The following is a 24,352-nucleotide window of genomic DNA, read 5'->3' as shown; positions in this document are numbered from 1 at the left end:
TATCATAAATAAATAAATTAAAAAAAAATTGAAATTCACATTGAACTGGACGTCCTGTATAGGTTCATCTGCACCCAGACCCCTGCCTGTCCTGCGCAGGCACTTCGGGTAGGCCGGGGGCCCAGCGAGGGCAGGGGCCCCTCCTGGTTCGTAGCGCACACAGTAGGCACCTGATGTGTACTTGTGACAGAGGGAACAACTCGGGGAAGGCGAGTGTCCGCGTTCGTCACTCTGACAAATGAAAAAGTCGAGCGGGTCGAGGCAGGCATCCGAACTCCAGCGGGTCGGACGGACAGATTCTTCCCCAAATGCAAGTGCGTCGCCCGCCCGCTCCGTCCGAGAACCAGAACCAGAGAACCGTCCGTGCGACCGCGGCCGGCGGAGACCCAGCCCCGCCAGCGCCTAGAATTCAGCCCTCAGCGCTTTATCCCGCTCGCCAGCGCTGTCCTGGGTTAACCTGAGAGGAATCCTTGAGACTCCCCTTTCTGGCCTTCGGGGAGCCCGGCCCGGAGGACCGGACACTCGGCTCCGCGGGGCAGGCCCGGGCCAGGAAAGCCCAACGGGGCAGAGAGCGTGATGCTGGGGGGTTCCAGAAAGGCGTCCTGTCGGGGGAGGGGGGCGCCTAGAGCTGGGGCCTGAGGACGAGTTGGTCCGAAGAAGGGATTCCGAGGAGCGAACGGCGGGAGGCAAGGATGGGGGAGGGGAGAAACAGTTCTGGGCACACAGGTAGGCATCTTCCCAGGAATTTGGACAAGGTTTGGCCGGGGCCGGGGCGTGGGCTCCCCGGAACTCGTCCCTCTCCGCCCCTGAGTTGTTCTTGCTCCGCCTAAAGCTGCGGAGTGGCCGGATGTTAAATACGGGGCTCGCACCCTCGCCTCCGTGTGATTCCCACGGCCCTGGGCCAAGCCCGGTTCTTCCTCCCACCCTCCATTTCCGGTGTCTGGGATACCCGCGCTTCCTTGGGTCCCAAAAATTGGGTCTAATGTTGCCGGGGGAACGCCATTTCGCTGCACCCCCGCGTGGCCTCCCCCCGCCTCTTTCCCTGTCGCCAGCCAATAGGAACGGAGATCTTCAGTGGGTGGGCCGTACGCCTCCTGAAGGGCCCAATGACGATCGAGCGTCTCTCAGCGCTCCACCAGTCACGCCGCGGAGTGGGCGGGTCCTCCTGCCAGGACTAGAAGCCACCCAGGCAGAGCGGGTAGGCGGGTCGCTGGTTGTGAATCCATGTGGCGGGGGTTGTGGAGCCTAGTAGCCCGGGGCGCACGTGGGCCTCGCAGGTGGGACGGTACAGGGAAAGGGTGTGACAACGTGGGGGTGCCTGCTTGGGCTCCGAACCCTTTCCCTGGGGTCTGTGGGCCCAGTTCCCTGCGGCAGGATCACCTTTCGCATTTTTCCAAGCCCGATCCGTTCATCCCCCGCCGCAGAGCCGACATCTGGGTCACCTGTTGGCCTCAGAGTACCCGTTCGGGTCACATTCTAACACCAGCCTCCGCCCCCTCACAATGTATCCATCCCCCTGTCGCAGGCCCACATCTGGGTCACCCTCTGGCCTCAGGCGCCCCTCTGCCCATCCCCCAGCCGCAGAGCCTCCCCCGGGGCATCTCCCCACTCCCTGTCCACCTGCTCTCTGCCAAAGAGCCTCCCAGAGGCACTGACCCCCTCCTCTGCAGTCCCAGGTCGTGCACGCGCCAGGGCAGCGGCGCCCCGGTCCCCGGAGCCGGGGCCACCATCTTCGCGCTGAGCTCCGGGCAAGGCCGCTGCGGCATCGCGGTGATCCGGACCAGCGGCCCCGCCAGCGGCCACGCCCTCCGGAGCCTCACGGCGCCCCGGGACTTGCCCCCGGCTCGCAGCGCCTGCCTGCGCCTGCTCAGCCATCCCCATTCCAGGGAGCCGTTGGACCGCGCGCTGGTGCTCTGGTTCCCAGGTGAGGGGCTCCAGATCCTGAACCTGCTGTTGCTCTCCTGACCCAGTTTACACACACAGACACACACACACCCGCCCGGCGTTGGCGTTTGCCTGGCCGCACTCCTCGACTCCCATCTCGCCACACCAGGTCCCCAAAGTTTCACGGGTGAGGACTGCGCGGAATTCCACGTGCATGGAGGCTCGGCGGTGGTGAGTGGCGTCCTGCAGGCCCTGGGTGAGTCTGCAGCCTTGGGCTCGAAGTCTGGCTCTGCCAGGGGACCCCGTGAGGGCCAGGGAGCTCAGGACCCAGTACCTTCCCGCAGGCAGTGTGCCAGGGCTGCGGCCGGCCGAGGCCGGTGAGTTCACCAGGCGGGCATTCGCTCACGGAAAGCTGAGCCTGACCGAGGTGGAGGGGCTGGCGGATCTCATTCATGCAGAAACCGAGGCGCAGCGGCGGCAGGCACTGAGGCAGCTGGACGGGGAACTGGGCCACCTCTGCCATGGCTGGGCCAAGACTCTCACCAAGGCAAGCCCCCTCTGCACCCATTCTCCTCTTAGAGACCCCACCTGCCATTCTGTGTGTGAGAACTTCCTGTGCCTGAGCCTCCAGTCTGGTCCCTTAGGTCAGGCTGGACCTGGGTTCTTGAACGACCACACCTCCACCTCCCTCCCTACCCCCCCCTCCACCAGGCTCTGGCTCATGTGGAGGCCTATATCGATTTTGGTGAGGATGACAACCTGGAGGAGGGTGTCCTCGAGCGAGGTGAGTCCTCCTAAGGGTTGGGGACACCTGGCATCTTGGCCCTATGAAGCTCCCACATCCTTTCCCCTCTGCTTTCTTCCATCCACAGCCAACAGCCAAGTACGGGAGCTGGAGCTGGCGCTGAGCGCACATCTTCGAGATGCCAGGCGCGGGCAGAGGCTTCGTTCAGGAGCGCACATAGTGGTCACAGGCCCCCCCAACGCCGGCAAGAGCAGCCTGGTGAACCTACTCAGTGCGTGGGAGGCGGGCGGAGGCGGGGCCTAGTGTCGGGGGCGGGGCAGGGAACTGGGGTGCTGCTCAGGTATGAGGGAGGGGCCTCGAGGACGGAAGCGCAGTCCAGCCGGGAGGTGGAGCCTGGGGGAGGGGCTCCGTCGCCTCTGCCCCGCCCCCTTGGTGATAACCCCTACTCCCCACTCCATCCTAGGCCGGAAGCCTGTGTCCATAGTGTCGCCGGAGCCGGGGACCACCCGCGACGTGCTGGAGACCCCCGTGGACCTGGCTGGGTTCCCCGCGCTGCTGAGCGACACGGCGGGGTTGCGGGAGGGCGCGGGGCCGGTGGAGCAGGAGGGCGTGCGGCGCGCCCGCCAGAGGTAGGCCTGCAGGGTGGTGGGATGGGGAGACAGAGCCCTTCCGTTCCCGTTTCTCCTTGCTGCATTTATTTTGGGTCCTTCTCAAATCACGAAAGGCTGCTAAGCTCCCTCGAGCGGGGACTCTGATATGGGGAGAACAACTGTTAAAATTAAGCCTCTGGGACGCCTGTGTGGCTCAGCGGTTGAGCCTCTGCCTTTGGCTCAGGTCGTGATCCAGGAGTCCAGGGAGTCCCGCATCGGGCCAGGGGTCTACTTCTCCCTCTGCCCGTGTCTCTGCCTCTCTCTGGGTGTCTCTCGTGAATAAAGAAATAAAATCTTTTTAAAAAGAATTAAAAAATAAATAAATAAATAAATAAATAAATAAAGTGAAATTCAGCCTCTGCTCCTGTCCCTCCCCTCTTGCCCCGCCCCATATACTACACCCCGCTCCGCCCTCACCTACCCTGCCCTTCCGCCCTCCTCAATCTTCATGCCCTTAATTACTCAACTCTGGGGTCAATGCCCTGTTGGTTCTCCCTGTTCCCCCAGGCTGGAGCAGGCTGATCTCATTCTGGCCGTGTTAGATGCTACGGACCTGGCCTCTCTGTCCAGCCGCAGCTTCCTGGACACCGTTGTCGTCCCCGCGGGAGCTGGGAGCCCCAGTGAGAACAGCCAGCGCCTCCTGCTGGTGCTGAACAAATCGGATTTACTGCCTCGAGGGGGCCCAGACCTCAGTCCCCACCTGCCTCCGCATCTGCTGCTGTCCTGCTTGACCGGAGAGGGATTGGAAGACCTCCTGGAGGCGCTGAGGAAGGAGCTGGCTGAAGTGTGAGCCGCCCTCCCCGCCCCCCCCCCCCCCCCGCGCCCCTCCGCCCGTCCCTCCGCCCATCCCTGCCCTGCAGCCTGCCTCAGCCCGCCTTCAAGTCAGGGCTGAGCCACTGGCCTTGGATGCCTACCTGCCCCCAGGCTCGTTTTCTGTACCTACAGAGTGCAAGTGAGCACCCCCCCTTCCAGTGGTAGTTGTGAAAGGTGAGAAAGACTGCATGGTTTGTCCCTTGCAGGTGTGGGGACCCGTCTACAGGCCCACCACTTCTGACGCGGGCAAGGCACCAGCATCATCTCCAGGGCTGCCTGGATGCTCTCAGCCACTACAAGCAGACAAAAGACCTAGCCCTGGCTGCTGAGGCGCTGCGACTCGCCCGTGGCCACCTGGCCCGCATCACTGGTGGAGGGGACACTGAGGAGATCCTGGACATCATCTTCCGGGACTTCTGTGTGGGCAAGTGAGAGGACCACTGAAGCTCTCAGCCAGAAGCCCTGAGGCATGTGGGCACAGCTTAGGCCAAGTGAGAATTTCATCCCATGGGGAAAGACCTTGTCCCCAGAATGATGAGCAAAGCGGCTGCCTTCAGAAGTGGTGAGCTCCCTGTTGCTGGCAGTAAGTAAGCTACAGCCAGCCACATTCCCTTGTGGGGACATGCTAGGGGTTCAAGCCCTGGATGGAACTGAACGGAGGTCCCTTTGGGTGTCCGATGCTGGAGGGAGTAGGAGTGGATGGTTGGATGGGGGTGGGGTCTTTGGGAGGGCCTCAGGGGTCTTTGTTTTGTAGTTCTTAATTTATTTTGCAAATACCAAAGGAACAGACAAAATTCAGGTGATTCAGAAATGCCTAAACATGGCAATCTCCCTCCCATCCCTTGGGGGTCACGGCTTAACTTGTGTACTTCCAGGATTTTCTCTGCTCTTTTACATACTTGTGTACACACCTATAAAATATGTTTTGTCGGGCACCTGGGTGGCTCAGTGATTGAGCATCTGTCTTGGGCTCAGGTTGTGATCCCCGGGTCCTGGGATCGAGTTCTGTATCAGGCTCCCCGCAGGGAGCCTGCTTGTCCCTCTGCCTGTATCTCTGCCTCTCTCTGGATGTCTCTCATGAATAAATAAATAAAATCTTAAAAAATATATATGTTTTGTCTTATATTTTGTACATAAGTTGTGTATTGCTCTGCAAGTTGTCATTCTCTTTTTTAGTATTAATCTTGAAGCTTTGCCTCTTTTTTTTTTTTTTTAATTTTTATTTATTTATGATAGCCACACACAGAGAGAGAGAGAGAGGCAGAGACACAGGCAGAGGGAGAAGCAGGCTCCATGCACCAGGAGCCCGACGTGGGATTCGATCCCGGGTCTCCAGGATTGCGCCCTGGGCCAAAGGCAGGCGCCAAACCGCTGCGCCACCCAGGGATCCCGAAGCTTTGCCTCTTAATATTTAAAAGAGCCTTGCAAGATCCTGGGTCCCAATGCCCTCCAAGCTTATGCATTCATTCCCTCCGTAACTATCAAGCACCTGCTGTGTGCTAGAACTACACGCATGATTTTATTGGGTTTTCATAACAGCACAACACAAAGAGTATTTTCTTTTAGTTTTACAGATGGGGAAACTAATGCTCAGAGACTTAGTTACTTGCTGGACATCCCCACCTTTGGGATTTGCACATAGGTTTGTTTGGACTTCTTTTTTTTTTCTTTTATTTACGATAGTCACAGAGAGAGAGAGAGAGAGAGGCAGAGACACAGGCAGAGGGAGAAGCAGGCTCCATGCACCGGGAGCCTGACATGGGATTCGATCCCGGGTCTCCAGGATCGCGCCCTGGGCCAAAGGCAGGCGCCAAACCGCTGCGCCACCCAGGGATCCCTTAAATTCCACATTTGAGTGAAATCGTGTGGTATTTGTCTTTCTCTGACAAATTCGCTTAGCATTATACTCTATAGCTCCAACCGCGTTGTTCTTGCAAATGGCAAGATTTCGTTCTTTTTTGTGGCTGAATAACATTCCATTGTATATATGTAACATCTTATTTATCCATTCATCTGTTAATGGACACTTGGGCTGCTTCTATGATTTGGCTATTGTAGATAATACTGCTGCCAATGTGGGGGTGCATGTGTCCCTTTGAATTAGTGTTGAGGTCTTGGATTCTGAGACTCACAGGGGCCTGCTATGTTGGTGGCACACCAGCAGAGGGCGCCTTGCTCTAACAAAAGGAGGTCCAGGCAGGGGTTGGGAGGGCGCCCCCCCATCAAAGCTCTGGCCTTCTAAGGACCCTGGGAGACAGGTTTCCACACCACGTGGCAGCAGGTAAATGTTTAACTTCCCTTGCCACGGGTAGAAACAGTCTTTTTTTTTTTTTTTTTTTTAATTTATTTATGATAGTCACACAGAGAGAGAGAGAGAGAGAGAGAAGCTGAGATACAGGCAGAGGGAGAAGCAGGCTCCATGCACCGGGAGCCCGACGTGGGATTCGATCCCGGATCTCCAGGATCGTGCCCTGGGCCAAAGGCAGGCGCCAAACCGCTGCACCACCCAGGGATCCCGGGTAGAAACAGTCTTAAATAGATTCAGGATCCCTTCCAGAATCAGAGAGTCCTATCTCAGGTGATGGAAAATAGAAGCTCTCAGGTTTTAGGGAACACCTGAGCAAAGGCTGGGAGGTATCCAGGGCCGATGGAGAATATGAAGAGAGTTTTCAGGAAGCATCTAGAATTCCCCACCACCCAACCAAAGCCCCACCCCCACCCCCCCCACCGCCCGTGTCTTCACGGACTTCATGGCAATCTGTCACTATTGGTTTGTTTTCTTCTTCAGCACCTAGGGCTGCCCGAGCATGGGGGACTCAAGGAGGGAAAGGATCACTCATGGGCTGAGTCCACGAGTATTGCTATTATGTCTATTTTTCGGGACTACAGATACCCAGAGAAGAGAAACAATGCCATAGGAGGGTGTCCAGATGTCCTCCATGCTGGGAGGGACCAGAGGGCTCCCAGGAGGGGTAAGTGGGGTCCGGGTCGAGAGAGAGAAGTTCTTGGGAAAGGATGCCTGGGCCCCACCCCCCCTCTCCCAGGCCCTGGCACACAGCTGGACTGAGGTCCTTGGCTACAGTCCCTTTTTTCCAAGAAGGGTGAGGTGGTTTGTGGGAAGCAGCCATAGGGGTTATTTATAGAGGTCACAGGAAATCCCTAAAGAGTCACAACCTCATCGGCTGGCTGAGCCACAGGGTCAGGGAGGGGGTCTGTGGATTGCTCCCCGACAGGGAAGTCCCTGCTGCCCTGCTCCTAGGGGAGCCACCAACTTGGGGGAGTCAGAGTTATATATGGTAGGTCTGTAGGAAGAGAGGGATGGAGCTGGGGATTCCCCCAGGGGGAGGAAGGGCTATACTTGGGGCAATCAGGAGGGCTGCCTGGAGGTGGGATCTCTGAGGGAGGGCCTTGGAGGAAGAAGAAAAAGGCATTTTAGTCTGAGAGCACAAATTAAGAGATAATCTTTAGAATTAAAGGTCCAGGGCAGGGGCGCCTAGGTGGCTAAGTCGGTTAAGCCTCTGCCTTTGGCTCAGGTCATGATCCTAGAGTCCTGGGATGAGCCCCATGTCATCTGATCATCTGGCTCCCTGATCAGCAGGGAGTCTATTTCTTCTTCTCCGTCTGCCCTTCCCTCTGCTCCTTCTCTCTCTCTCTCTCTCTCTCTCTCTCTCTCTATCTCTCTCTCTCTCTCACTGTCTCTCAAATAAATAAAATCTTTTTCAAAAAAATATTTTATTTATTTATTCATGAGAGACACAGAGAGAAGGCAGAGACAGGTAGAGGGAGAAATAGGCTCCTCGCAGGGAGCCCGATGTGGGACTAGATCCTGGAACTCCAGAATCATGCCCTGAGCTAAAGGGAGATGCTTGGGGCGGCCTGGGTGGCTCAGTGGTTTAGCGCCACCTTCAGCCCAGGGCATGATCCTGGAGACCCGGGATCGAGTCCCATGTCGGGCTCCCTGCATGGAGCCTGCTTCTCCCTCTGCCTGTGTCTTGACCTTTCTCTCTCTCTGTCTCTCATGAATAAATAAGTAAAATCTTAAAAAAAAAAAAAAAGAAGATCCAGGGCTGCTGAGTCAAGAACTTCCCTGGAAGTGGGAGTGGGGGTCGGGGACAGGGACACAAGAGAGCTGAGGAACCGGACTTTGTTCCCAGGGTAATGGGGAGCCACAGAGAATAGAGGGACATGGTCAGATCTCATGATGGAAAGGTGTCCCTGGACCAGCAGGGCTGGGCGTGGGGACCAGCTGGAGGGACGATATCCTGGGATGCTCTGGATGGGAGAGAACGAAAAATCAGGCCCGTGCACATGTGTCCAGAAAGTTTAGAACGATTATTTCTCAAATGAGAAAATGGAGGCTGAGACCAACTGAGTCAAGATTTAAATCCAGGGATGTCTGGCTCCAGAACCCAAAACTCAGACATCCTGTGGTGGCTGTGACTGGCTGGTGTCATCATCGTCTCCAGTCTCCAGCTGCCCAGGCAGTAGGCTTAGGGTCAGGGACGTCCTCACTTCCTTGGGGCCTCCAGACTGGCCCGTCTGGGCGGCCTGGCCTGGCTGACCCCCCTGCCCCGGCTTGGCGGGGCCCCAGCCGAGTGTTTCCTGCAGCAGGCGTCTCTCACCCGAGTTTCCGTATCCAGGAAATATCGCTCCTTTGTCCCTCCTGACTAGCCTGCCTTAAGCGTGGCTTTGCCAGCCCTGGCTCCTGGTGACTCATCCCCCTCCCTGTCTAGGGTCCCAGGGGGGTATGGACTGGGAGGGAATCAAGGCTGGGGCAGTGGGGATGGTGGGGGCTCGGGGGAGGTCAGGAGGGTGGAGGCAGCAAATGACAAGCTGAGATTCTAGAGCACAATTTTTAGGCCGCTTTCCTACTGATGACCATTTGCTTTGTTTCCTGAAGTTTTTCTTTTTAGGGATAAAATCCTAGAAATGGGGTTGCTGAGTCAATTAAATGTCACCAAACTAATTTCCAGAAGGGCCGTGATGAGATTTACATTTCTTGGGGTCCTGTAAGAAAATGCCTTTTCTCTACATCTTCACCAGCAGTAGGTACTATGGCTTTTTAAACCTTTTTTTTTTTTTTACCTCCTGTCTGGTGGGTACCATGGGATTTCCCTGTATTCCTCTAATGTACTTTTTCCTGTTTTCCCCACAAATTTAATGGTCAATCTGTTAAAGCACTCCCCAACTGGGCCCTTTCTGACATCCTGGTGCCCTTTCTGACATCCCATCTTGCCACAAAACAAGACAAAACAAATGGCCTGAGCCAGTAGTGATACTGTTCCTGAAGCCATTTTGGAGAGGAATTCCTCCTACGGTCGTGCCTCAGCAACTCTTGTCAGTACCTGGGGGAAATCTTCGCAAATCTTAGGAAGATGAAGCCACAGATGGATAACCTGTTTTTTTGTTTGTTTTTTTGTTTTTTTAGAAACTGCTTTTAAGTATCTGCTATTTTATTACTTTATTATTTTATTTTCATTTTTATTTATTTTAAATGCCCGCTACTTTATTTTTTTTTAATTTTTTTATTTATTTATGATAGTCTCAGAGAGAGAGAGAGGCAGAGACACAGGCAGAGGGAGAAGCAGGCTCCATGCACTGGGAGCCCGATGTGGGATTTGATCCCGGGTCTCCAGGATCGCGCCCTGGGCCAAAGGCAGGCACCAAACCGCTGCGCCGCCCAGGGATCCCCAAATGCCCGCTACTTTAAAGAAACACTAAATTGACAACAAAGTTGTCACAATGTGGGACTTTTGAGCCACTTGGTGAAACCCTCACTGACTAGGGTTCTTGCCATTTCTCTTCACGTACAGAGATGCCTCTAGATGCCTCTACTTTGAGGGAAGCTGATGTCGCCATAGGCTTGTCTTGGTTGCAGGCTCTTCTGGCCTGGGGACAGGCTGGGAGGTCAGGGTGTGGGGTGTGGGCTCCTAGCTTGCAGTCTTTTCTCATAGCATCATTAGGTGGTAACTTTTCAAAGCAGAAATCACCACTCTGGGGACACGAGGGTCAGTGGTTGAATGTCTACCTTTGATTCAGGTCATGATCCCCGGGGTCCTGGGATCCAGTCCTGCATCGGGCTCCCGACATGCAGCCTGCTTCTCCCTCTGCCTGTGTCTCTGCCTTTCTCTATGTCTCTCATGAATAAATAAATAAAAACTTAAAAACAAACAAACAAACAAAGAAAACAACAAAGGGTAGCCAGGGTGGCTCAGTGGTTTAGTGCCCCCTTTGGCCCAGGGTGTGATCCTGGAGACCGGGGATCGAGTCCTGCTTTGGGCTCCTTGCATAGAGCCTGCTCTCCCTCTGCCTGTGTCTCTGCCTCTCTCTGTGTCTCTCATGAATAAATAAATCAAATCTTTAAAAAAAGAAAAAGAAAAAAAAGAAATCACCACTCTGGAATCTTTGAAAGGATTCAGTAATATTTATTTAGTGCCACTAGCATTTATATGGGCCACAGGCCGGGCTAGGTGTGGACGGGAGGGAGGGACTCTGATGGGGCCTGTGGGTGACATTGGCCCTGGGCTCAGGTGCGGCCTGGCAGGGGAGCCAGGAGACTGTCCCTGAGGGGACGGAGGCTAATGTCTCCCGTTCCTGCTTCACTAGGCCTGACACCCTGGGGGTGAGGAGTCAGAAGAGGAGAAAACTGGAGGGCGGTGTGGCAAGGGCACAGAGGTGGCAGATGGGTATGGTGCTGCGGTCGCCTGGGCCCGAGTGCGTGGGAGGGTGTGACATCGGGCAAGGGCTGGGCGGAGGTGTGCATGTGCGGGTATGTGACGTCGGCACTGCATCTGTGGGTGACATCCTCCCTGTGTCTGTGTGGCACCACTGCCGCGTTCTTGTGTGATGCCATCGCCTGGTCTGTGTGATGTCACTGCATCTTCGTGTGACGCCACTGAGGTATCGCTGTCTCAGGTGAGAGATCAGGCGGGCAGGTGTGGGCCGGTGAGAAGGTGTTGGGGGTGCGGTGGGGTGGAGGGGAGGACGAGTGTGGGGTCCGGGCCGTGGGTGTGTGCGGGAGTCGGTGCGGTGGCCCCAGCTGCTCGTGTGCCCGGGGCGTCTCGCTGCGCGGAGTCCGCAGACTGGCCAGTCGGGGCCGCACCTCGGTCCTCAGGGGCCAGAGCCTCGTCAGCCACTAGGGCAGGAAGGAGATGGTAACACAATAGTCAGACAGACAGACAGACGGAAGGACGAACCTTGCCTGGGCCCACCTCCTCCCACCGCAGGCCCCTTCTTGCTACCAAGGACTCTTGGGCTCTTTCGGGGTTCAGCCTTCCCATGAGACTCGGACCTGCTGAACCTCTCTGGGAGGGGGGGACTGAGACGTGGGCCTCCTCATTAGACAGATCAAGAGCCAGCGGTCAGAGAGGCCACCTTCCGGCGCCGGGCCTCTGCTGCATTTTACCTTTGCTTCCCAAGGCCGGTGGGATCCTGGGAGTCTGCCCCAAAGCCCCTGTCTACACCCCTACCCCTCAGACAGGGCCTCGGGTCTCCCTCCTTTGTCTCCGCAGCACCCCCCAGGGCCAGCCCCTCACTCATTCCCAGGAGGGTTTTTCCAAGGGGCCTGCCCCTCTCCACACACTCTCCCTGGTTCCCCTGTGCCCTGGAGACCAAGCCAGATCCTTTCTACCCGGCATTCAAGGCTCCACCCACTCTGTCCCTACCAGTCCTCTTCATGAGAAACTCAAACCCTGCCACAAAGTCCCCCCAGATCTCGAGAGGCGTGGCTTCACTTCACCCCTCCCCCTGCCTTCGCAGGAGCCATCCTGCTGTCTGGGATGCCCTTCCCCCTCCTTGGCCTAGCAAAGGTTCTCGTGAGGGGTCAGGGGTTGGCTCAAACGCTGTTTCCTGGTCTGGGAGGAGGGGGCCTCAGCCAAGTGCTGCTTCCGCTGGCCCCCTCCCTTCCTTCCCCGGCTCTTCCCTGGGGCCAAGCCGCCTCACGTTCCTTGGCTGCCTCTGGCCCCCCTCCCTGGCTCCAGCTTGACCAGGATTCACCAGGCTCCCGGCCAGCCCTGACTTACATTCTTCGCCAGCTCCTGCCCACCAGCCTGCAAGGCAGGGGGGTCCCTGGCTCCAGGCCCATCATCACATGCCTGGAGCAGCACAGTGGGCTTCGACCCCCCAACAGTGACCAGAGCAGGCCTGTGAACACCTGGGTCCCGTCCTGTCCTCCTCGGCTCACCACTGTCCCGGGGCTCCCCAGGTTTTCCCTGCTGCCACTGGCCCCGCCCGATCTGAGCCCCCTGCACCCCCTCCCTTCCTACTCAGACACCATGCCCCCCCCCCCCCACCGCCAGACACACCAGCCTCCTCTCCCCAGGCCTTGGCATAGGCTGTGCTCTCTGCCTGGTTCACTCTTTGGGGGACCCCCCCACCCCTGTGGTTCCTCCCTCACCTCCTCCTGTTCTCTGCCCCAACTTCACCCTCGTTCAGGGCAGAGAAGCCTCCCTGGCCCCTCACGCCGCCAAGGGGCCCTGTGACAGCAGCTCATTCATCTGGTTGGTCCTCCGATTGCCCCCCAGCTAGACTGGGAGCCCCACAAGGGCAGCGGCTTCTGTGCCTATTCGTCCCGAGTCCTCCTCACCCAGCAGCTGCTCCAGACACACGGGTTGTGTAAACGAACCGAATCACAATAGTGATGGCCATGAACTTGAGCCACACTCGCTGTGTGCCCGGCCCGGCTGGGAGCCAGGGCTGGACTTCCATCCTCAACCTTCCACACTGTACCTTTTGCCCCTAAACCAGACTTCCAATGTGTCTTCACATCAACCGTGTGTGTCCCTGTCGCTGTCTGGGTTTAACTTAAATAAATCCATAGCCAGAGGACACAGTTTTACCGGGTAAAAAGGAAAACTAGTACATTTGCCATCAGGAGAAAACGACTTAAAGATGTCCAGCAAAAAAGCGAGACGTGATTGGCGTGGGCTAACCCGCGAGTGGCTGGCCTCGCTGGGGCTCCAAGCCAGAGCTGATGGGCCCTTTCTTTTGGGACCATGAACCAAGGCTGGAGCCCAGGGAGCCGGAGGCCCTTCCTGAGACCCTGCAGAGAGGCTGCGGGAGGGGCCCTGCTTAAGTACTCATTGTTTTCTCGGTAGAGGGATGTCTTTTGGGGTAAACAATCTCAAGAGCTTCCCCTTTCTCTGCTGGGATGGGCCTGGGCTGGGAGCCTGGCTCTGGCCCTGACTCAGTGACGCAGGACCCCAGGCTGGTCACTTCCCTGGGGCCTCAGTTCCCTCCTCTGAGAAGTGGGGATAAGAATAGAACCTTCTTCCTTGCCATGATGGCATTGGGCCAAGATGGAGAGAGGAAAACTGCTTGGAGCAGGGTCTTCTCTCCACCCTCTGGCTTCTCTCTCAGTGAGCTGCTGGGGGGTGGGTGGGGGTGAGGGATTTCTCCCAGACAGAGCCATCCGGAGTGAAGGGACAAGTTCCGCAAGGAGGTGAGCTCCCTGTCAGAGGGGCTATGTAAGAAGAGGCAGAGTGGAAATGGAGCTGGAAGTAGAGGACCCCTGGGATTTGAAGACAGACCTCTGGAAGTCTGTTTGTCCCCAAAGCCTACATTTAAGGCTAAAACAGACCAGGGGGATAATAGCGTTGCTGGCAGAGCCCTGTTTGGCATAGGCTTGGGGTCGGAGGGATGTGACTTAAAATCCCAGGTGTCTCTTTGAGCCCTGAGTCCCAAACTGTGAATGGCAGTGCTCATCCCAGACTCCTTGGCCAGCGATGTGATCCTGAACCCCTGAACTGGGAGCATGGCCACCACCTGGGAGGGAGCACAGGATGTTCTTGGGGCGGTGGCCTGAGTCACCTTCCCTGTGATGCACATGCCGTGCTCTGGGAGGTGGCGGGGGAGGGGTGGTGGTGGGTGTTGGTGGTACTGGCACCGAGTTCTGAACTGGGTGTCCGAGTCCTGAACTGGGTGTCCGCTGACGGGTGCCCTGGTGCGCCCTGCTGCAACCCCCGGCCCCTTGGTTTAGGCATTTGTGGACAGCACTTTACAGTTAGCAAAGAGTTTCTGTGCCCTTGATTTCGGAGACCTCCATTTTTGTAGAGGTAGAAAGAGAGGCTCAGAGGGGAGGGGTGAGAGGCCCAGGGTCTTCAGCTGTCCCTCCTCCCTTCCACTGCTCCAGCCACCCTCCCCAGCCACATCCTCCAGCACAAAGGCCTCCTCCCCACCAAAGCCCTCTCTTGCCTGCCTGGACTCCAATAGCCTGGGTTCTTGTCTCCAGCTCTGCACTCCCCAGCTGGGTGATCTGGGCCATGATGCACACCCTCTCCGTGCCTCACTTATTTAGTCTGGAAAGCGCCAATAACAGTGGCTTGCCCACTGATTAGGGTTATGAGCATTGGGTGAGTTAATCTTGCAGAGTGAGTTCAACTGTGAACTCACAGTAAGCACCTCATAGTTGCAGGCTCTTGGTCTCTCTCTCTCTCTTTTTTTGTGGCTCCTTCATTGTTTCTCTCACCCCCTATTCAGGGAGTTTAATGAACGGATCTGTGTGGGTCTTGGTCACTGTGTGTCCCCAGGACCCAGCCTAGGGCCTGGTATACAGCAGGCACTCAATTAAGGAAGCAGCAAGTGGGAGATGAGCCTCCCTTCCCCCTTAGTCCTGTTCCCAGCCTCCTCTGAAGCCCTGAGACTGAACCATCTCAGTCTGCCCAGTGTCTCACCTGGATGGGGCTACAGCATTGGCTGCAGGGGGCCTCTGGGACTCCAGGATCCTTCTCTTGAATTCCTCCAGGCCAGCTGGGTCTGCCGCGAGAGGGACGAGTCAGCTCCAACCAACTGCCCCAACCCTGGGCTAGGGATGGGCTGGCAGCCCCTATAGCAGGGCTGAGACGGGGTAAGAAGTAGAAAGGACCATCCCGACCCCCTTCCTGGCCCTGCCTTCTGTTACTCACCAATGGGCTGGGGGTTGGGGGCAGGGCCCGCAGGTCTTGGTATAGGTATCGGCTGTGACTGTGGGAGGAAAGATGGAGAGAGGTTGGCAGAAGCTGGGACCCCTGTACCAGAGTGCCAGGGAGGCTCCCCTCCTCCATGCTCTTCAATACCTGAGTCTGAGCTCCTTCCAGGGCAGATACTGGAGAAAGACACCCACACTAATGGATGTACAACCACCTGCACCCACCTCCCCACAAAGGACTGGGGACCCCAGGGACTGGCTTTCCTTGGAAGGCCACCCAGAGACTCTGCCGTGACCTGCTCCAGTCTCCGCTATAGTCTTAGTTCCAACCCAGTCCCAATTCATGACCCCAACAGAGTCCACCCACCCAACACCCAGCACACCCCCCTTCGAGGTTGAAGCTGACCCACTCTGTAAACCAGCTGCCTTCCCTCCCACAACCCTGTGCCTGAAATCCAAAACCAGCTCTAAACTCAATCACCCGACATCTAATCCCTACATGAAAACAGAACCTTCCTTAGAATCAAACCCCGACCTAAACCCAATCCTAATGACAAACCTGATTTAACTATAACTTTATATCTAAGTCTGACCCAACGCATTCCTTAGACCTGGCTGCTATGAAAAATGCACCCCCATCCTCCTTCCCGCCGCCCAGCCCTGGGCTCCACCATGGCCACCCATAAACACCTTCCCAGCACCACGCTCATCCCAACTCAGCCTTAGACCCTAGCCTCTACCCCATATGGAACCCCAAACCAGCCCCACCCCAAGATCAGCATCTGTACAGTTTCTTCTCAACACCCAGCCCTGACCCTCACCCTGTCCCAGGTTCCCTACCCTAACTCAGGGTCACCCAATCCTTCATTTCAAATATATCCCGACGTCAGCCCAATTTCATCCATTTCTCAGCCAGCCGCCCTAAACCAAAACCAACTTCAACTGCTAACCCGTGGTCAACACCAATCCCAATCCTAATGCCCATGAAATTCTAAGTTCACCTTTGGCCCCAAACTTCTAATCATCTCTAGACCCACCAGCCACCTACACTCACCTGAGCTTCGACTCCAGCTTTGGTGCTTCTACACAACCCAACTGCAGAGCCACTGACATCCTACACCCAAAGCTAGACTCACCGGCCACCCTGCATGTGACCCCTGATCTACCTTTCAAGCTTTCCTCACAATCCAAACTCAACACAACCCTGGTTCTAAGACTGATGTAATCTTCAATGGAGCCCTAACTCCAACTCAAACCGACTCTGAACACAGCATTCCCAAGAACTCACCTTGATACAAACACAGACTCTGCTCCACACCAAGCCTTCCTCTAGACCAGCCTTAATCTTCAGTCTAACTGCCAACGTAAGCCTTCAACTCAGACACATCCCAACCCTGACACGAACACTCCACGAATCACCAGTCCTCACCCTGAATGAATTTTGAGGCCCACCAGCCACCCCAAACTCAATCTCAATCCTTAATCCTCTCTCAGTGTCATTGCAAACTCCATCCCAATCCTATGTCAGTGAAACTCTCAAGTGAGTTAACTCACCAGACCTAGACTGGGAAGCCCAACTCAAACCCAAGTTAGACATCACCACCAACATGGCCCCCAGACCCGACTCCAATGCAACCTGAATTCAGGGCCCTCTCGCCCACCTTGGCCTTGATGCAGGTGTCCAAGGCGGAGTTGCTGACGGCCAGCTGCATTCTGAGCTGCTCTGCGTCCCGCTTCTTCTCCTCCAGCTCCTTCGCCAGGCTGTCTCTCTCCTTCCGCAGCGTTGCCTTCTCCTCCAGAGCTAGCTGTGTCTGCCGGGCGCATTCAGCCTGGAGCTTGGCCTCCCGAGCCTGGGCCTCCTTCTCCAACTTCTCCTTGGCCTCCTGACTTGCCTTCAGGGCCTGCTCAACCTCCAGCTTCTGGCGCTGGATGTCCGCGTTCTCGCGGGCCACACGCTCTATGCCAGCCCGCAGGCTCCGGGCCAGCTCCTCCACCTTGGTGCTCATGAGGGTGGGCATGTGGTCGCAGCTTCTCCGGATGGAGGTTATTTCTGAGCCCAGAGGATGGTACAGATTATAGCTCATGGTGTCCAGGGTCCGTGGGATAATGGAGTCCCTCCAGAGGTTACGCAGCTCCGTCTCAAACTTGTCCTTGTCCAGCGGGAGGCAGAGGGTCTGCACCTTTTGCAAGCGATCCTCAGCCAGCTGTCGCTCCTGCCGCTGCTGCTCCCGGGCCTTGCCACACTCGGCCAGCTGCTCCTCCACCACGCGCTTGCTCAGCACCAGCGCCTCCTTGTCTTTAGTGCACACTTGCTTCTCCTTTGCCACCTCCATTTCCAGCGTCTTGGCCTTCTGGTTCAGCATGAGGAAAAGGGCTACAGGTACAGGATAATAAATCTCAGGAAGGTTGTGGGTAGCCAAGACACCGGGTGGGGAATCTACCACCCTTGCTCCCTAACACCCAGACCACTCACCATTACAGCTCTTGTTGGTCTCCTTAAGTTGTTCTTGGCACTGCTTTTCACTCAAGATAATGGCCACCATGTACCGCTGGTTGTTCATGTAGACCACCTAACCGGATGGGACACAGGTCAGAGCTCACAGTCTGCCCCCTGCGGGTCCCCTTGCTCCTGGTTAGCCCAGACCCTCTGGGCTGAGGGATCCGATTCCACATCCAGGTGGCCTGGGTTGGCCCAGTTCACAAGGGCATAGCTCCTTTATAGGGGATGCTGGCTGGATCTTCAAAAGTTGTTACAGTTAGGGGCATCTGGGTGGCCCAGTTGGTTAAGTGTCTGCCTTTAGCTCAGGTCATGATCTCCAGGTCCTGGGATCAAGTCCTGCCTTGAGCTCCCTGCTCAGTGGGGAGTCTGCTTCTCCTTCTCCCTCTGCCCCTCTCACTGCTCATGCTCTCTCTCTCTCTCATAAACAAAAAAAAATTTTTTAAGTTGTTATAGTTAATACTATTTGGCAATGATAAAGAAGAAAGCACTGATACACACTACAACTTGGATGAACCTTGAAAACATTAATTCACATTTGTGGCCAATGACTTTTTGACAACAATGCTGTTACGAACTGAATTGTGCCCCCCTCATTCATGTGTTGAAGTCTGGACCCCCAGGACCGCAGAATGTGAGAGTATTTGGAGATAGGGTCTTTAAAGACGGGATTAAATTAACATGAGGTCATGAGGGGGGCTCTAATCCAGGATGATTGGTGTCCTTATAAGAGGGAATTTGGACACCCAGAAATGCACAGAGGGAAGATGATGTGAAGACACAGTGAGAAGGTGGCTATCTACAAGGCAAGGAGGGAGGCCTGGAACAGACTCTTCCTTCCTAACCCTCCAAAGGAACTCACATCTTGACCTCGTGTGTGTGCAAAAACAAATTTCTATTGTTCAAACCACCCAATTTGTGGCAGCCCTAGAAAATTAGGCAAAATCATTCCATGGGGGAAAAAGTCTTTTTTTTCTTTTTGGAAAAAGTCTTTTCAACAAATGGTGCTGGCACAGCTGGATCTCCACATGTTAAGCAATGAATTTGGACCCTTACCTCACACCACATGTAAATATTAACTCAAAATGGCTCAACGACCCAAATGTAAGAGCTAAAGTCATAGAACTCTTTAGAAGAAAACATAGGTGTTAACTCTGCATGACCTTGGATTTGGCAATAGTTTCTTAGATGTGATACCAAAAACACAAAGAGAAAAACTAATCAATTGGACTTTGTTAAAATTAAAAACTTTTGTGCTTTAAAATATTCTTTTTTTAAAAAAGATTTTATTTATTTATTCATGAGAGACCCAGAGAAAGGCAGAGACATAGGCAGAGGGAGAAGCAGGCTCCTAGTGGGGAGCCTGATGTGGAACTCAATCCCAGGACCCTGGGACCATGACCCTAGTCAAAGGCAGACATTCAACCACTGAGCCACCCAGGTGTACCTAAAGAATTCTACCAAGAAAGGGAAAAGACTGTTAAATCACTGTGTTGTAGACCTGAAATTGATGTAATGTTGTGTGTCAACTATACTTCAGTTAAAAAAAAAGTAGAAAGGGAAAAGACAACCCATAGATGGGAGAAAATATTTCCAGAGAATGTATCTGATGATAGGATTAGTATCTAGAATATACAAAAGTAAACTCTTATGGATCAATAGTAAAAAGATAACTTAATTGAAAAAATGGGCCAAGTATCTGAAATATTCCTTCAAAGAAGATACACATGTGGTTGACGGGCACATCAAAGAATATTCACCATCATTAGTCATCAGGGAAATGCAAACAAAAACCACCATGAGATTCCGCCTTCCAACCAGGAGGATGGTTATAAATGAAATGGAAAACAAAAACAGAGAGTAACACGCATTGGTGAGGCTGTAGAGAAATGAGAAATTCCAGGTAGTACTGGTTGGAATATAAAAATGGGGCAGTGGGGGATCCCTGGGTGGCTCGGCGGTTTAGTGCCTGCCTTTGGCCCAGGGCGCGATCCTGGAGTCCCGGGATCGAGTCCCACGTCGGGCTCCCTGCATGGAGCCTGCTTCTCCCTCTGCCTGTGTCTCTGCCTCTCTCTCTCTATCATGAATAAATAAATAAATAAATCTTTAAAAGAAAATGGGGCAGTGGTTTTGGAAACAGTCTGGCAGTTCCACAAAATGTCACACATAGAATTACCATGTGACCCAGCAATTCCACTTTTGGGTATATACCCAAGAGAAATTGAAGCATAGGTCCACATGAAGACTTTTATATGCATGTTTATAATAGCACTAGTCACAATCACCCAAAGGTGGAAACAACCCAAGCATCCATCAACAGGGGAACGGACAAAATGTGGTCCATCCACAGAATGGAATATTACTCAGCCATAACAAGGAACGAAGGAAGCCCTGACACACACTACAACATGGGTGAGCCTTCCAGACATCATGTTGAGTGATAGAAGCCAGACACAAAAGGACACCTGTTGTAGGATCCCATTTATACAAAACATCCAGAACACAGAAGGACACCTTATGACCCCATTTATACGAAAATTCATAGAGACAGAAATCAGTGGTTGCCAGGGGCTGGGGGAGGGGGCAGGATGGGGAAATGACCACTCATGGAGACAGGGCTTCTTTTTTAGAGCAATGAAATGTTCTAAAACCAATTGTGATGATCACCCAGCTCTGTGAAGGTGCTACAAATGATTGAACCATACACTCTTAATGGATGAGCTGTAGAGCATCTGAATTGTATCTCAATAAAGCTGTTTTCATTTTTTAAATTTTAAAATATTTTTTAAATATATTCGAGAGAGAGAGACACACAGAGAGAGGCAAAGACACAAGCAGAGGGAGAGGCAGGCTCCATGCAGGGAGCCAGATGTGGGACTCGATCCCGGGACTCCAGGATCATGCCCTGGGCTGAAGGTGGGCGCCAAACCGCTGAGCAACCTGGGCGTCCCAATAAAGCTATTTCTAAAGGAAGTTCTTACAATTCGACAAGGTGTGTTTTCCAAACTGTGGAACAGAATCCTCTGCAGAAATATTGCAAGTAAAGCGATGAAGAATGCAGTGGGTTGGCCTTTCTGCCATTCCTTGTCCTTATACCTTTGGAAGCTGGCCCTATGCTCATGACCCCGGGGTTAGGGGGAAGGCAGAAATAGCTCTGGAAGTTCTAGTGATTTTTGTTCTCAAAAAGCCACAGAAGAGGAAGATCTGTAGGTTTCAACAAAATGAGTTGGATCCAAACATGAGATGAGAAAGAGGCTTTCTTCCTGTAGGAGGAAGTGAAAAAAGGAATGAGGCCTGGGACCTCGTTTTTTTTTGTTTGTTTTTGGAAGATTTTATTTATTTATTCATGAGAGACACAGAGAGAGAGAGACACAGAGACACAGGCAGAGCCAGAAGCAGACTCTATGCAGGGAGCCTGATGTGGGACTCGATCTCCGGACTCCAGGATCACACCCTGACCCGAAGGCAGGCACTCAACCGCTGAGCCACCCAGGCATCCCAATGATGAAATATTTCTAAAATGCACACCCAGCATAAGGCAGATAGAAGCTATTCGTACTTCTTACTGAGTAAGAACCAAAGACTCTGATTTTTTATTTAGCCAGCTCTTATTCATAGCTGGTATGTGCCGGCACATTCTGAGCACGTTATGCATATTAAATCACGGGCCCACAGTGATGCCAATCCACAGTCAGTTAAACTTAAGTTCCAGATAAATAAAGAGTAAATTATTTTAGGATGAGTGTGTCCTCAGGGTACCTGGGTGGCTCAGTGGTTGAGCATCTGCCTTCAGCTCAGGTTGTGATCCGGGGTCCTGGGATCAAGACCCACATCAAGTTCCCCACAGGGAGCCTGCTTCTCCCTCTACCTACGTCTCTGCCACTCTCTGTGTCGCTCATGAATAAATAAATAAATAAGTAAAGGTAAATGTGTCCCCAATATTGTGTGGGAAATACTTGTACTAACACAATAAGCATTGCTTATCCACATGGGCTCCTCACATGCAATATAGAGCCTGTGACTGTCTCTGGCTCATGGACGAGGGAACCGAAGCTTGGATGGATGATGTGACCAGCCCAGAGTTCCCAGGGTGAGCGTCCGGCCTGAGGCCTTACCCGGTCAGCCTGGCACTGGCGGAAGCTGGCGTTGATCCGGTCCAGGTCGCGGCGGGCATTCAGCAGCAGTTGCATGATGGTCTCCTTGGCGCGGGAGGTGAGGTTGAGCTCCTTGGACAGGTTGGCCTGGGAGGCCGTGAGCCCCACGACCTGGCTGTACAGGCCCTCGGCCCGGCGCTCTGTGGCCTGCAGGTTGGATTCTGTGCTCACATGCACGTTGCCGTAGACCATGAAGAGGACGAGGCCCAGGATGATGAGAAACTGGATGAGCGACACGAAAAGGAAAAAGTAGCGCAGGTAGTACCAGCAGCCCCGGGGGCTGCCCCCTGCCCGCGCGTAGGCTCCTCCGTGCTCCACCGGCAGGCCCATCTCGCCCGACCGCTGCCTGGTCACCCACGCTGCTCAGCCCTGCGGCCTGCTCTGGGTGGCGGCAGCTGCCCCTCTGCACCCTGCACCGAGGGGGGGAGTGTTTATATTACTCCTCTTAATACTTCCTCTGCCTGGCTCCTTCCTGACCGGGAGGAAATGAGGGCTGTGGGTTATCACAACACTCCCACCCTGGCTGTGAAGGGAGGGGCTGCGGCGGTGCTTCTGGCCTTCTGGTAGCCACTGGGTGGGGCACCAGCTGGGTGGCAGCGCTTGCTCGGCCACCCCGAGCCTCAGTTTCTCCCCTGCCCTTGCTCTGTGTCAAGTGCAGTTCTCGGCACTGGCTGCATAGTATCTCCTGTCGTGGCCCCTGTCTCATGGAGAAGGAAACTGAGGCACAGGGAGGCAAAGGGACTGTGGTGAGTCTCCCACCGGTGGTTCGCAGAGCTGGCCTTACCTCCTGGTGGACTAGCTACAGATGTGTGGCCACCTTGTGAGCTAAGTCAGGTGGAGCGCTTGGCCCAGAGCCAGGCACGCGGTAGGTGTGCATTCGTGGGGCTCTTCACAGAGGGCGGATGCATGGGTGGCAGTGGCCGAGGCCCCCTGGGCTGTCTGCCCACCCGTTGCCCTGTTCGAAAAGGTGCTGTGTTAAGTACTCCTCGAACAGCAGCATAAGCAGCGGTGAACTTGGAGCTGAGACAGCAGGCTTGGCCCAAGGGAGCTCAAGGGAGGGGCTTCTCCTGTCTGTTCTCAGTTTCCCCTTCTGTGAGATGGGTATCCCTGTGGGATCCCTTGGTTACAGGGCCAGGGAGGGGGGTTTTAAGAAAGGGCTTGCTGTTTTGTTATTACTAGCATTTCCTCCTGGAAGTGTTATTTCTGGGCTCTGTGCGATGGTGAGTGGGAAGTGCCAGATAGGTGGGGGGTTGAGCTTCACTAGGGGTCAGCCCTTGGGGTGGGCAAGAGGGGGATTTGAGGACCAAGGAGCAAAGGATTTTGTGTGCCCTCCTGGCTATCCCCCCAGAACCAGGAACTCCAGGAAAACCCTCCATGCTGGTTGAGGTGTCAGCGTCAGACCTGATGAAGGGACCCTCAGGGAGACAGAGTGGGACACAGCCCCTAGTTCCTTGGGGTCAAGGCTGGTAGGAGGGAGGGATGGGGGCTGATGGCAAAGAGGCCAGCGTGTGGAGAGGATGCTGGACAAAAACACCATTGCTGTACGCTGCTTTGGGGGGCTCAGTAGGGTGAAGGGTGCCTTGTGGAGAACCATCCCCCCATCATCCAGGTTAATGGAGTGGGGGGTAGTCGACATCAGAGAGGGGGTCCTCCAGGATGGTGTTCATCAAAGAGGCAGGAGTTGAGCTGGGAAGGAGGAAGTTCCCAGGGGTAGGCAGGAAACCCCAGTCTGACCTTTGGCCTTTGCAGCTACCCAGTGATTCCTGATTCCGGACCCTTCCCAGAGCCTAGCTAGGGGGAGGAGGGTTGGGGGCTGCAAGTGGTGCCCAACCAGCTATTTCTCTGGGTTGGCCAGGCCCACCCAGAGTCCCCTTGAGCAGAATGGGAGGAGGACATCTTCCATCTTTGCTAATGGGGGCCATGTAGGCAGAGTGACTATGTGGTTTTAATTTAGGCTCTGGAGTTAAGTTCTGGCTGTGCCACCTATCACCATGTGTCCTCAGACAAGTGATTTTCCTTCCTTAAGTCTCAGTTTTCTCCCGTCTAAAGTGGAGGCAACATAGCCAGTCATGAAATACTTGTCACAGTGTCTATCACTGTGACAGACAGTAACCCCTTAATAAATGGGGTTACTTTAATAAATGGGGGTACTTTTTTAAGGCACGAGAGGCAGGATCATGTGCAGCCTCTGATGCCAGGTTGTGAAATTGATATGTAGGGGAGGGACACTGCCTCCAAGTAGTGGTCCTTGAGGTCTGTGGGAGCAACGAGTAGAAAAGAGCATGATAGGTGTACAGCCTGGGTAAGGTGGGTCCAGTGGGGATGCTTAGACATGGGGGCAGTGCCTGGGTCAATACCAGTAGGTGTGACAGTCTTGGTGTATAATTAAGATCCTATCTATTCTCCGTGATATATTGAAAATGTTGCATACATGTATATGAACATGATATCTGTTGTCAAGGAAAAAGAAAGGCAACCATAATTTCCCAGAAAATTAAAAAGCCACCCTAGATCCAATGGTACAGTTTTGAGTAATTGTCACAGTGTAAGAAAATTTTTTAATTAATTAATTAAAATATTTTATTTATTTATTCATGAGAAACACACAGAGAGAGGCAGTGACATAGGCAGAGGGAGAAGCAGGCTTCCTGCGGGGAGCCCTATGTGGGACTAGATCCTGGGACTCCAGGATTATGCCCTGAGCCA

At 54.4% G+C, this 24,352-nt stretch overlaps 2 protein-coding genes across 2 annotated transcripts; one reads left to right on the top strand and one right to left on the bottom strand.

Annotated features, from left to right (window-relative positions):
* The first annotated feature begins 1,199 nt into the window (after positions 1 to 1,199).
* Positions 1,200 to 5,201, top strand: GTPBP3 (GTP binding protein 3, mitochondrial). The gene is made up of 9 exons (XM_055342586.1): positions 1,200 to 1,277; positions 1,671 to 1,924; positions 2,054 to 2,140; positions 2,229 to 2,431; positions 2,596 to 2,668; positions 2,757 to 2,900; positions 3,093 to 3,258; positions 3,787 to 4,065; positions 4,299 to 5,201. Exons 1-9 carry the CDS (start codon positions 1,225 to 1,227, stop codon positions 4,522 to 4,524), a joined length of 1,485 nt encoding a protein of 494 aa, XP_055198561.1. The 5' UTR covers positions 1,200 to 1,224; the 3' UTR covers positions 4,525 to 5,201.
* A 5,299-nt stretch (positions 5,202 to 10,500) lies between these two features.
* Positions 10,501 to 22,070, bottom strand: PLVAP (plasmalemma vesicle associated protein). The gene is made up of 6 exons (XM_055344845.1): positions 21,608 to 22,070; positions 17,469 to 17,565; positions 16,657 to 17,369; positions 14,994 to 15,051; positions 14,763 to 14,844; positions 10,501 to 11,227 (listed from the first exon to the last, which is right to left on the bottom strand). The coding sequence occupies exons 1-6, from the start codon at positions 21,974 to 21,976 to the stop codon at positions 11,221 to 11,223; spliced, it is 1,326 nt and encodes a 441-aa protein (XP_055200820.1). The 5' UTR covers positions 21,977 to 22,070; the 3' UTR covers positions 10,501 to 11,220.
* Between the last annotated feature and the right edge of the window lie 2,282 nt (positions 22,071 to 24,352).

The sequence above is a fragment of the Nyctereutes procyonoides genome, unplaced genomic scaffold (assembly GCF_905146905.1).
Source record: "Nyctereutes procyonoides isolate TBG_1078 unplaced genomic scaffold, NYPRO_anot_genome, whole genome shotgun sequence".
NCBI classification, from domain to species: Eukaryota; Metazoa; Chordata; class Mammalia; order Carnivora; family Canidae; genus Nyctereutes; species Nyctereutes procyonoides.
The sequence above is the reverse complement of the archived record's forward strand: the minus strand, read 5'-3'. Positions and strand labels throughout refer to the sequence as shown.